General features: G+C 26.5%; 1 protein-coding gene across 2 annotated transcripts; it reads left to right on the plus strand.

The window, feature by feature from the left end:
• The first annotated feature begins 2798 nt into the window (after window positions 1-2798).
• LOC123274647 (activating transcription factor of chaperone) lies at window positions 2799-10975 on the plus strand. 2 transcript variants are annotated; one of them, XM_044742359.1, is made up of 3 exons: window positions 2799-2955; window positions 4907-5221; window positions 9454-10975. In XM_044742359.1, the coding sequence occupies exons 2-3, from the start codon at window positions 5008-5010 to the stop codon at window positions 10434-10436; spliced, it is 1197 nt and encodes a 398-aa protein (XP_044598294.1). In that variant the 5' UTR covers window positions 2799-2955; window positions 4907-5007; the 3' UTR covers window positions 10437-10975. The 2 variants fall into 2 exon arrangements, with proteins under 2 accessions (XP_044598294.1, XP_044598295.1); XM_044742360.1 differs by lacking the exons at window positions 2799-2955; window positions 4907-5221 and adding an exon at window positions 7326-7889.
• Window positions 10976-11278: the final 303 nt, after the last annotated feature.

Below are 11278 nucleotides of genomic sequence, written 5' to 3' on the forward strand. Positions count from 1 at the left end.
TAAATTAAATTTTTAATGATAAATTGCAATGAAATAAAATACGACTTTTGAGCCACGGCGAATAAAAAATGAACTATGATTAATAATCAATTGGCATTTTTTAACTCTTTCAATATTTTTTTTGCTTATATATTCAGTAAAAATTAAAAAATCAAAATTTTATTCTATCATTTTTTCACCATTTTTTTCTTTCATTTTTACATCTACAAATCATAAATATTAATAGTGATATGTTTTAGTTTATTTTCTGTAAAATTAATTTTCCGAAGCTGAGACGCTTCTCTATTGAACTGTGATATTCGCGTTACTGCATAGTGCATAAAACATAAATAATACTGTGCTCACAGGTTATTTTTAATAATTATTGTTGCAGATAGTCATAAACTCAACACATCGTTGAGTCAGTCTCATTTATAATACGCTTCAAGAATTCACTAAAAGCACACATAAACCAATTTGTTTGAGAAGTCATTAATTACTCATATTTACGTATTTAACAATATCGTAAAATTTATTTTAAATAGTTATTGAAAATAATAATACTGATACCTTTATTTAAGAATTATTTCATTCATTTTTTTTAAAAGTTATTTTCATAAGCTTTATTTTTAGATACTTCTTTACTTTAAGCGAAAGTTTGTCGTGACAGTAGAATTGTAGTCTCAGGGTTTCATACAAATGAACGAACAAATAAGTAAATAAATCTATAAATGAATGAATAAATAAATAAATAAATAACAACTATTAAATGTAGAAGTATATATACTAATAAATAGTTACTAACTATGAAAATCGAATATGTCTGTATGAATTGATAAATAGATATAAATATTAAAAATAAATTGTACATTCTTTCATTAATCTCTTGTTTTAGAAAAAAAAAATCATATTTATTTCATTCAACAACGTAATTTTATTAATTATTATATTTATGCAATTGCCACTACGTGTTCGATTTAGTTATTCTTCTATGACATTATTTTTACTTTATTTCCTTTCAAACAACATGTAAAATTTTTATTTACTTTCATAATTATTTTAAAACGCTGATGATTACAAAAACTGTTTATTGAAATGAACTTCGTTAGTAGGCTAATTGAGATGTTAATTTTCAAAGAAAAATTTTAATGGTAAAAAAAAATAATTATATATTATTATAATAATAAAAGTCGTTTTTTTCTGCTTATTGCCACTGTCATGAAGTGTTCTTCAAATTATTTTCAGAAAATCAGCAAAATTCTACTCGTGATAATACAAGATCAAATTTATAGTGAAGTTGATAAAAAATTCTACAATAATTCTATAATGAAAAACAATAAAAAATAAAAAAAAAAACATAATCATAAGTCTCACTTCGGAACTAATAGTAACGATTATTGAAATAAATAAATAATTATTGTTACAAAAAAATAAATTAAAAAGGGTAAATGAATGATAAAGTAGTTATACTATAATTATATTATAGGAATCTATGAGTAATTTTTATAAACCTACATTACAAAATGAAATGACAAACTGATATTTAAAAACAAGGAAAGGAATATGCAATTGATTCCAATGATTTACTTTAAGTAAAAATAAGTGAGAAAGAGGCGCATAATATATAATAATCGTACAGAAAAATTAAAATTTTGAATGTCCATTTGCACATTTTATGTACAATCATAATCGACGATATTTTTTGCGCAAATATCTTCAGAAAAAAAAATTTGAGCAAATCATTAATGTGAGAAATAATAAAAAAAAATATAAAATCTATATTTATTGTTTCATTAACACTAAACCATTTAATTATTTATTAATTATCAATTATTATATTAGTTGTAATGTTTTATTTGGACTATCTTATCTATTCTAATTGTTTTTATCACCAAAAACAAAAAGGTGCAAAATAAATTTATAATAATTTAAATCTAAAATCTTACAACAAAGTTTAAATTTATTTTTAAAAAAAGCGGTACGTATAGAAATATGATTTCATTTCTCTTTCAATATAGAAAAACTTAATTACAAAATATCGTAATCGATAAAATTGGAAACACTAATTTTTCCACTGGACAGATTCATTATCCCACTTACAGTTAAATTGCTTAAATTTACATTAGTTATAATAAATTTACAAATAAAGTTACAATGGTTAAATTTCATTATTATTAATTTTTATAAATACTATAGTTACGACAAAATAAAGATTTCAATCAGATATATATTCTTTCATCAATTTTACGTAATAAAAAAATTTGTTTCTCTAATATTTTATAAACATATTATTAAATTGCAGCAAGGAAAACTGAATAATTTTTTACTCTATCCATACGAGCCACAAGAACCAGTGAGATGGATTTTATAAAAAATTACTTTTAGAGTGGAAATAGAAAAAAAAACTGTCGGTGAAGAATTTTCATGAATTTTTACTTGCTTTTTTTAACTATTAAAAACTTTTCATAAGAGTGTCATAGTAGAAATATTGCTATTTTCTAGAATCGAATTTTCCAAGTTAATTCATAATTTAAAATTTCCCGGTCAATTCTTATGCTATATTATCGTAGTCTCGTGTATATACTTACTTTCTTTATTTTCTTTAATTCTTTATTTTTCTAAAAGATAATTTGAATTCAATGATTGCAAAATCAATATTATATTAAAATAGAAAATATTGACGTTAATTTAGAAAGTTTTAAAGGTTTGATAACAGTACAAAAAGTAATAAAAAATTTGATGAGTAGGGATTAATTACGGTATTTCAGAGTTTCGGAGAATATCACGTGGCCCAGACATGCGTATTCACCGTCGAAGAACTCAAGTTCATTATTCTTTCTTATTCATCATCCATGATCATTCGAAACCAGACGTATTTTAAAATTTTTCCTCGTTCTAAAGACTGTGAAAATGAATAACTAGTCGGATTCCGGCTTGCACGCGCAAGTGTGCCTTTACAACAAAAGTAATCATGGTGTAAGTACAATAATAACACATTAATTAACAAAATTTGTTACTAAAAATTCTTGTGCTCGGGTTTAAAGTTCGATCATGTGTCCGCCATTTTGTGTTCGTGAGTCATCGCCTCGTGTTAAAATAAACTAAATATATACATTAAATACATATGTAATTAATAATACATATATTTATCGAGTCACTGTTTTAGCTTATCAGTAATCACTTGTCATTACTATACTGATGTCTTGATGGAAATATGCATTAAATACGGTTTTTTTTTTTAATTAAATATTTAGAAAATCTGTGCCATTGAATGATTGCATCACTTTTTTTCAATATTTTTATATATAAATAAACATATGTATCTGATACGTGTAAATAAATTTGAGGGATGTTAAAATATAAATAATAACTTATTATTGTTTTTATCATTTAAAGTGTGTACTTTTACAAATTAGAAAGTTGTGTCGCGATATGTCGACACACTTGCTGCGCAACGATTAGAGTAATAACCTGCGGCTTTTTCTAAAAAAAAAAAAAATAATAATATTTACGTTAACAGACATCTGGAATTTTTAGATTTTTAAAAACAAATTAGGAAATTTTTTTTTTCGAACATGCGCTTAGTTTTTATTTTTTTATCATGAAAATTGTTTTATTAGAATTGAAATTTTATAAAAAAAATTCTCAAAAGTGTCATCTTTTTTATTTTCAATGACAAGAAAAAAATTTTTCTTTTATTTCTTCTCCATTTAACGATTAAATAGTATATTACACACCTAGGGAAGTAAAGTAAGAAATGTCTCAGATCACATGTAATTGTTGGCCGAGGCGAAGCCGAGGTCAACAAACATGTGATCTGAGGCTTTCTTATTTACTTCCCGAGAAGTGTATACTATTTTTTTGTCCGACGAAGGCGGAAAGCGGCAACTTAGTTTAGCGCAGCGGGACGAAAGTTGCCACTTTCCGCCCGGAGGGCAAAAAAATAATATTTTTTAGCTTTATTATTTTTAAAACCATTTTCACTATTAAATTAGAGTAAGGTAAAAGCCCCAATAGATGATCACGTACCAGTATATGATCACTCCATGTATTTGTATATCTATATTCATAAATATAGGTATACAAATACATGGAGTGATCATATACTGGTACATGATCATCTATTGGGGCTTTTACCTTACTTCAAAATTTTTTTGATGTTTATTTTAGATGAAAAAAAAAAAAAAAAAAAAAAAAACATTTTAGATAAAAGACAAAAACAAAAATATGTGTGTATGATGGATGCGTGTTGATGGAATAATAATCAGTTTGAGAGAAAACAATTTGAGTAAAAGAATTTTTACTTAAATAAGAAGAATATTTTTGGTAAATAATATTTGTTCCATACTTTAATTTTATATAATTAACAATTTATGATACTGAAATTAGCAGACATCTGACCATTTTTTAGTTTCTTTTACAAAATAAATTAGTCTTGAAGAAATGTTTTAAAAAAATTGCAATTATAGTTATCTAAAATTTCTACAAGTGATTTTTTCTTTTAAAAAAATTAGTTATTAAATTAATATATCAAATATCAACAGATGGCTGTTAATTTCAACCTTATAACAAATTTTATTTTACTTCCATTGAGTTATCAATAGTAAAAAAATCTACCAAATTTCAAATAAAATTGTGAGATAAAAGTCTAAAGAATATTTTTAAAATGTCTTTATTGAAGTAATCAGGACAGACGTCAAACGATTGATAAGTCGTGTTGAAATTGATTTTAATTGTTAAAACTATTAAATATCTATTATAACTTATAATGTAACTAAAAAATACCTCATTAAACTTTAGAATACATGATTTATAAACTGATTAACAATGCAGATACTAATATTCACCATCTCGTAATAATTATTAATATTAATAGTAGAAATTTCGAAGTCAACAAATGAATTAAATAAATTTAAATTTTTTACAGAGCCACAATGGCGTTCTTTTCGAGTTACGTCCTCGCGACGCGACAAATTTATTTTTCTCAATTATCGATACATTTAGAAGAGACTTGCAATCATACCAGCAATGTCATTATACGAGAACTGGATATGGAAGGCGGAGCCAGATTCCCCTAGTGGGGCTTCAATAGGTGAAGCCGAAGACGATTGGATCTATATCGACGATCAATCCTCAACATTAGTAAACGATGTCCTTGATCCTGAATTATACGACGAAAATCCAACGCGTGCACAAGTTGCTAGCAAACTTTTAGAGCAATTGGATGAATTAGTTAAAGAAGGTAAAAATTTAATTAACTTACCTCATGCCTTTTCAAAATATTGACTTTTCTTTTTTTTTTTTTTTAAGTTGAATAAATTTTACCAAAATTTTTCATTACAGTATGTACATATCTTATCAAGCATTGAGTAATCTTGACACTGTTCAAAAACTTTCAACGTTATCAAAAATTTTTAGTGATTTTTAATGATTTTTTAAATTACTTTATCCGCTAAACTATCATTAATCATACAAATGAATTTTTTTTTATATCATTATTATTTTGAAGTCCTTAAAATGTTAATGGGAGGTCTGAAGGCCGTAAACTTGAAGATTTTTTTCTTTCAATGAAAATAATGAACAATGTTATTTAAACTTTATCAATATGCTATATTACTTTAGAAGTATATAAAAATATTATTTACAAAGTAATCTTTCAATTTGTTTAAAAATAGCGCTGAAGTTGTCCTAAAAAAATGGACCTTGGTTCAGTTTTGGCTCTTCTACTCATATGAAAACAAAAAATGAAAGAAATTTTTGATCATTGTGAGTATAGATATTTGTGGGGCTAAAATAAAAAAAAAAAAAAAGACAAAATAGCGCGTTGCCGAAATTTACGTTTTTTTTTATTTAAAAAAAATTTTTTTTTTGTATTTAAAAGTAAGAAATATTCAACGTAAAAACTTTTTTATAGTTCCACAAATAGACCGTGTTGTACTGAATAACATTGAGTAAAATTTGAGACGAATCAGCCGAACAGTTTTTTTGCCTCGGACCGCGCAAGAAAAAAGTAGTTTCGAGATAAATGAGTTTAAAGTTTTAAATAATTATACTTATCCTTGTATCTGCTTCAGCGCTGACCTGCTAAATAAGCTGTCAAACTTGAATATCGTCAATATCATTACAAAAATTTAACAGTATATTCTTAATAAACCATACTCTGAAATATAAAAAAAAATCGATTTTTTGAAAGTTCGAGGCTATCGGGTCCCTTTAATAGCTACTGAATTAGATTTTTAAAATTAAATTTAAAAACCCCAATAAAGTTTAAAAAAAAAACCGAGCAAAAAATGAAATATAATTTGAAATAATCGAAAAACCACCGCTAAACAAAGTCAAATATATACAATCAATTTAAAGAGATTTAATACGTTGAGCCAATTTAAATGCTGACAGTGTTTATAAATAGTTAAACTACTTGTAGCTTTATTACAGTGATTTTAAAATCCATAAGATATTGAAGAGTGGGACAAACTGGTTAGCCTTTAGGGAACAAGTTAAGTTCCAAGGTATCGCATCGTATCGAGCGGTAATGGGAAATACATATGATACAAGTTGGGAGAAATCGGTATAACTAAGTTAAAACGGAACAGAGTACGAGCCAATCCAAACTGAAGTAATGGAATAAAGTCTTTTAATAATCTTTTGCGTATGTATTTGTATATGAGATACATAAGTGTGAAGGGAAAGTCCAACGATAAGTTGGAGTCAGCGACGGTAGTCTGTTAACGTTCGGGTCAACTACACACAGTCTTCTGATGATTGCAGTATACTTATTCATTTCATTCGTTCTCTTTTTATGATTCCCCTACTACTATAAACTTAATCACTTCGACAGCTCGTTGTCACCAAGTCAGTCATTTTAAGTCGTCATTGCTACTCACATACCTCGAGAATATTTTCTGCCTATAAAACAACAATTACTACTACTATTATTATTGTCGTCATTATAATAACAATAAAACAAAATAACCATAATAATAATAGTTATAATAGTAATATTAATAATACCAACAACAAAATAAATATACATACATATTTAATTCTAATAACTTAACACTTGAACAAGTAGTTGTCACGTGTCATCAGTTGTCTTTCCGCAATACACGCCTTCAAGTTTCTGCGTAAAAGACCAATCGTTTTATCAGCGTGTTCAATTTATTTGACGCTATCTACCTAGTGTGCTGCTATACTAATAACTTGAGTGTTTACGCATTGTTACCTGCGTCAATTATTTATCCAACTTAAATTTAATTACACTTGGATGAAAGAATACACATCATTTTATTTTGAATAAATATATTCTTATCTTTAACAAAGACAAAAAAGTTTTTAAAAAACAGTGCTATAATTTCGTCGACGTAATCTTTAAAAAATAAAAATTTAATTAACTCACTTATAAGTACTCATAATTTCTGGTTTATACGTACGACTATCAATAGTTAATCTGGTGATACTGGCATCTTCAAAAGTGATACGTGTATTTAATAAACCATCTAAATGTTGCAGTGTATTTATGTTAAACATTAGCATGCAGTTCGCGTATCTATACACGTGGAACCGGGAAATAATTGTAAATTCACAAAAATTAGTGAAAAGACGTTGATAATATCGATATTATTATTACTTTTCCAAGTTGACAAATTTTCTCGTATCACTGCCTTATTGTTATTATTATTGTTATTGTTTATACTATTATTGTTATTACTATTAAAATTAGTTTTATTTTTAATCTTGGATAACTTATTGAAAACTCAACAAACGTTTGACATAAAACTACTGAAACTACTGCTGCCGCTGCTACTGCTGTTGCTAATTAATTTTTCGAACTCTTCAATATTTACACAAATTCTATTCGGAAAACTACAAAAAAAAATTAGCAAATATAATGGCTACGATGTGTTATAGTGGTATGTCTTATTCTTCTTCTTTTTCTTTTCTTTTATTTTATATAATATACTGTTTCTTTCATAATGCGAAGATAAATCGAAAGTTATATTTATAACTCATTCCAATTCAAAAGTCTTTAATCGCAAAATGAAAAATTTCGTACATCACTTTCTCTCCTTTAGTCAAATTTCACTTAATATACTCAGTAGGTTATCGACTTACAACATTTAAAATTCCAAATTTAATATAAAAATACGTACTATTTATTATTTGACGTAAGAGCACCTTAAAAAATAATATTTTTTCTACTTATTAATCAAACAATACTATTCCAACTTACCAAAATGCTAAACAGCTTTGAGCTATTGTGAATTGACATTAATTTTGCAGTTTAAAAACTAGAAGACTAGTTTTTAATCATGTAGATTAAGTGTTGCAATATAATCTATTCAATTATTATTAAAATAAAAACCTGACTCATAAATTATCACAAATGTTAATTAATAAACTTGAAAAAACAAATCGAATCATTAATAAAATTAGACATTCAATATTTTTTTTATTACATAATAGTAAAATATGCATTTTTTTTTACCTTATTTTTATAGACATTAAATTAAAGCTTATTTGTTACTTTTTTATAGAGCTTAAAAGTTTTGACATAATTAACTAGGTTAAAAGTGATAAATATTAATTGCGTGATTATTATTGCACAAGGGGTTGCGATCTTAGTTGATAATTAGATCGATGATACATAAATATAAACAAAAACAATAAATATTAAAACTACTATTTAATAATTATAATAACAGTCATTGGCCTAGATTTTATTTTATTGTTTATTCACAAATGATAATATGATAATTACTCACTAACCCTTGCAGACAATAAAGGAATAAGTAAAATTTTCCATTATAATAATATAGTGAATTAAAAATAAAATTTTAATATCTATATTAGCATATATTGATAAATTATTATACAGCTTTTTATATTTTTATTGTTTCTAATGCGAGAACATTTTAACATTTATTTAACTTCTTGTAACCTTGGTACATATAGTTTTTTTTTTTTGTTAACTAGTTAATCACAATTACAATATAATTGATATCTGTACCTTACTTTATCTACTAATTTTAGTAAGCTAGATAAATAGAATCTCTGTTAGTTTTAAATTTCACCACTTTAGCACAAATATAATAAAAAAAATAATGGCTTAAAGAAATATAAATTATTGATATTAGTGTTATCTAATTAATATAAGCTTGATGTACTTGAAGTCTCATGGACGTTGATAGTTACTTTTATTTGATTTTTTTTTTTTTTTTTTCAATTTTCTCGTTTTCCTCGATTTAAAACTAGACGCATTAATAACAACATTATTTAATTTTATGTTAATTTTATTGTAGCCATGCCACTCCCTCTAATTGTCTGAGTAATAATTTTTATGATCTACCGCATTTTTTTCTGACACTCAAGAATATAAATTACTTTAATACAAATTATTTAATTAATAAAAAGTTGATAAATATTTGTATTATTGTTGGTAATAATTAATATCATTATTTTATTATTATTTTACAGAGCCTTTACCTGGTTGGTTTGAAGATCGACCAGAATCATTGTTTGATGAATTATCAACATCAGAATGTATTCAAAACAAGCCAGTGGTTTATTCTCAACCACAAGCGCCAACAACACAATCATTTTTACAAGAATGGGAAACTGTTTTTGGTGGTGTAGAATCATCATGCCAAATGATTTACCCCTCGGGCAGTTCAGCTTTGACTCCGCCGCAGTCACCACCGTATATACATTCTGACTCATTGTCAGTTAATTCTCAGCAGATTCTTGTTAATTTAGACCCAACAACTTTATCTAATATTCAATTTACATATCCATCTATTGCTGATACTGCTGTAATTCCCCCTTCGATTAATCTCATTAATCAACAAGAACAACATCACCAACAGCAACAACAACTGGAGCAGCAGCAGCAAGTGATTGAAGAAGAATCTATTGATAAAAGTGATGCATCGTATCTTGGTCAAATATCTGGCGAATGGAATGCTGAAAATGTATCATTATTACCACTGGCAGGTGATGTGGCAAGTGAATTAGCAGTTGTTGATGAATATGTTAGATCATGTGTCGAATCAATGTCACCAACAAGTCCGATAAATAGCACTGTCAGCAGCTATTTGTCCTCCGAAGATTCAGTTGATGATCCTGATTGGACTCTAGATTCATCTATCAGCAGTAGCAAGGCTAGCAGTAGGAACAGCAATTATGGCAAACGTAATCAGAAAACAACCCGCACTCGCAGTAAGCCCTATGCACGTTCGATCGATGATAAAAAGAATCGTAAAAAGGAACAAAATAAGAATGCAGCCACGCGTTATCGTATGAAAAAGAAGCTTGAGGTTAAAGAGATCGTTAGCGAACAAGATGAGTTAGAAGAAATCAATGGTAAACTCAAGGAACAAGTTTGTGAGTTGAAGCGAGAGATCGGGTACTTGAAGGGGCTTATGCGCGATTTATTTAAGGCTAAGGGTTTAATCAATTAATTCAATTGTACAATATATTCTATTTTTATTTTTTTAATCTTTAATTTTAAAATCACGTCATCTCTTGTTTACGTTGCTGATTGTCTTTGGATTTTGAATAATAATGCTCTGGTTAACATCTTGAGCTTGAAAAGCTTCTTAATTTCATTGACAATACAGTTCATTGATAAGAGATTGATGCTATAAAATATACTAAATTTAAAACTTGGTAATAAATATATATTTTTAATCTTTGAGTGCATGAAAAGTTAGCTTCACAAATCTTCAAAATCTACTTAAATTTATAGAAACGTTGAAGTTAACATTATTAACATGAAATGAAAAAAATTAAATTGTAATTCGTAATAACAGCAAGTAATGTAGTGTATTCAAAGATTTAGATTGTAGAAAATTAATAATTGTAATCAACTTGCACGCATTCGTGTTTTCGTCGTACCTTAAAGGAGAATGTTGAGACTGTCGTCGAGTATAATGTTGATCGCAACTCACGATTTAATATTCGAATTCAATTGAAAAAAAAAAATTAAAAAAGAAAGAAACAATCTCTTCGGCTTAACCCACACATTGTGTTCGTCAGTATCAAACGTTTTGACTACTCACCGTGATGAACATTGATACTTTCTGCAATATAATCATCCCGCCTCGATTACGAGTCTCTTCATTCCAAATTATGATTTTTATTCTTTTAAAAATAATTTTTTTCTCTTTTTTTCTAATTATATTATTGTATTACAAAACATTAAAGCAATGAGTTGTTAAAGTAAAATTATTCATTTTTTTTTATTTCTACACCTATTATTACTTTACATTAAGTCTTAAAAATCTAGTAGTATGTAAGAAAA

This window comes from Cotesia glomerata, unplaced genomic scaffold (assembly GCF_020080835.1).
Source record: "Cotesia glomerata isolate CgM1 unplaced genomic scaffold, MPM_Cglom_v2.3 scaffold_50, whole genome shotgun sequence".
Classification (NCBI taxonomy): Eukaryota; Metazoa; Arthropoda; class Insecta; order Hymenoptera; family Braconidae; genus Cotesia; species Cotesia glomerata.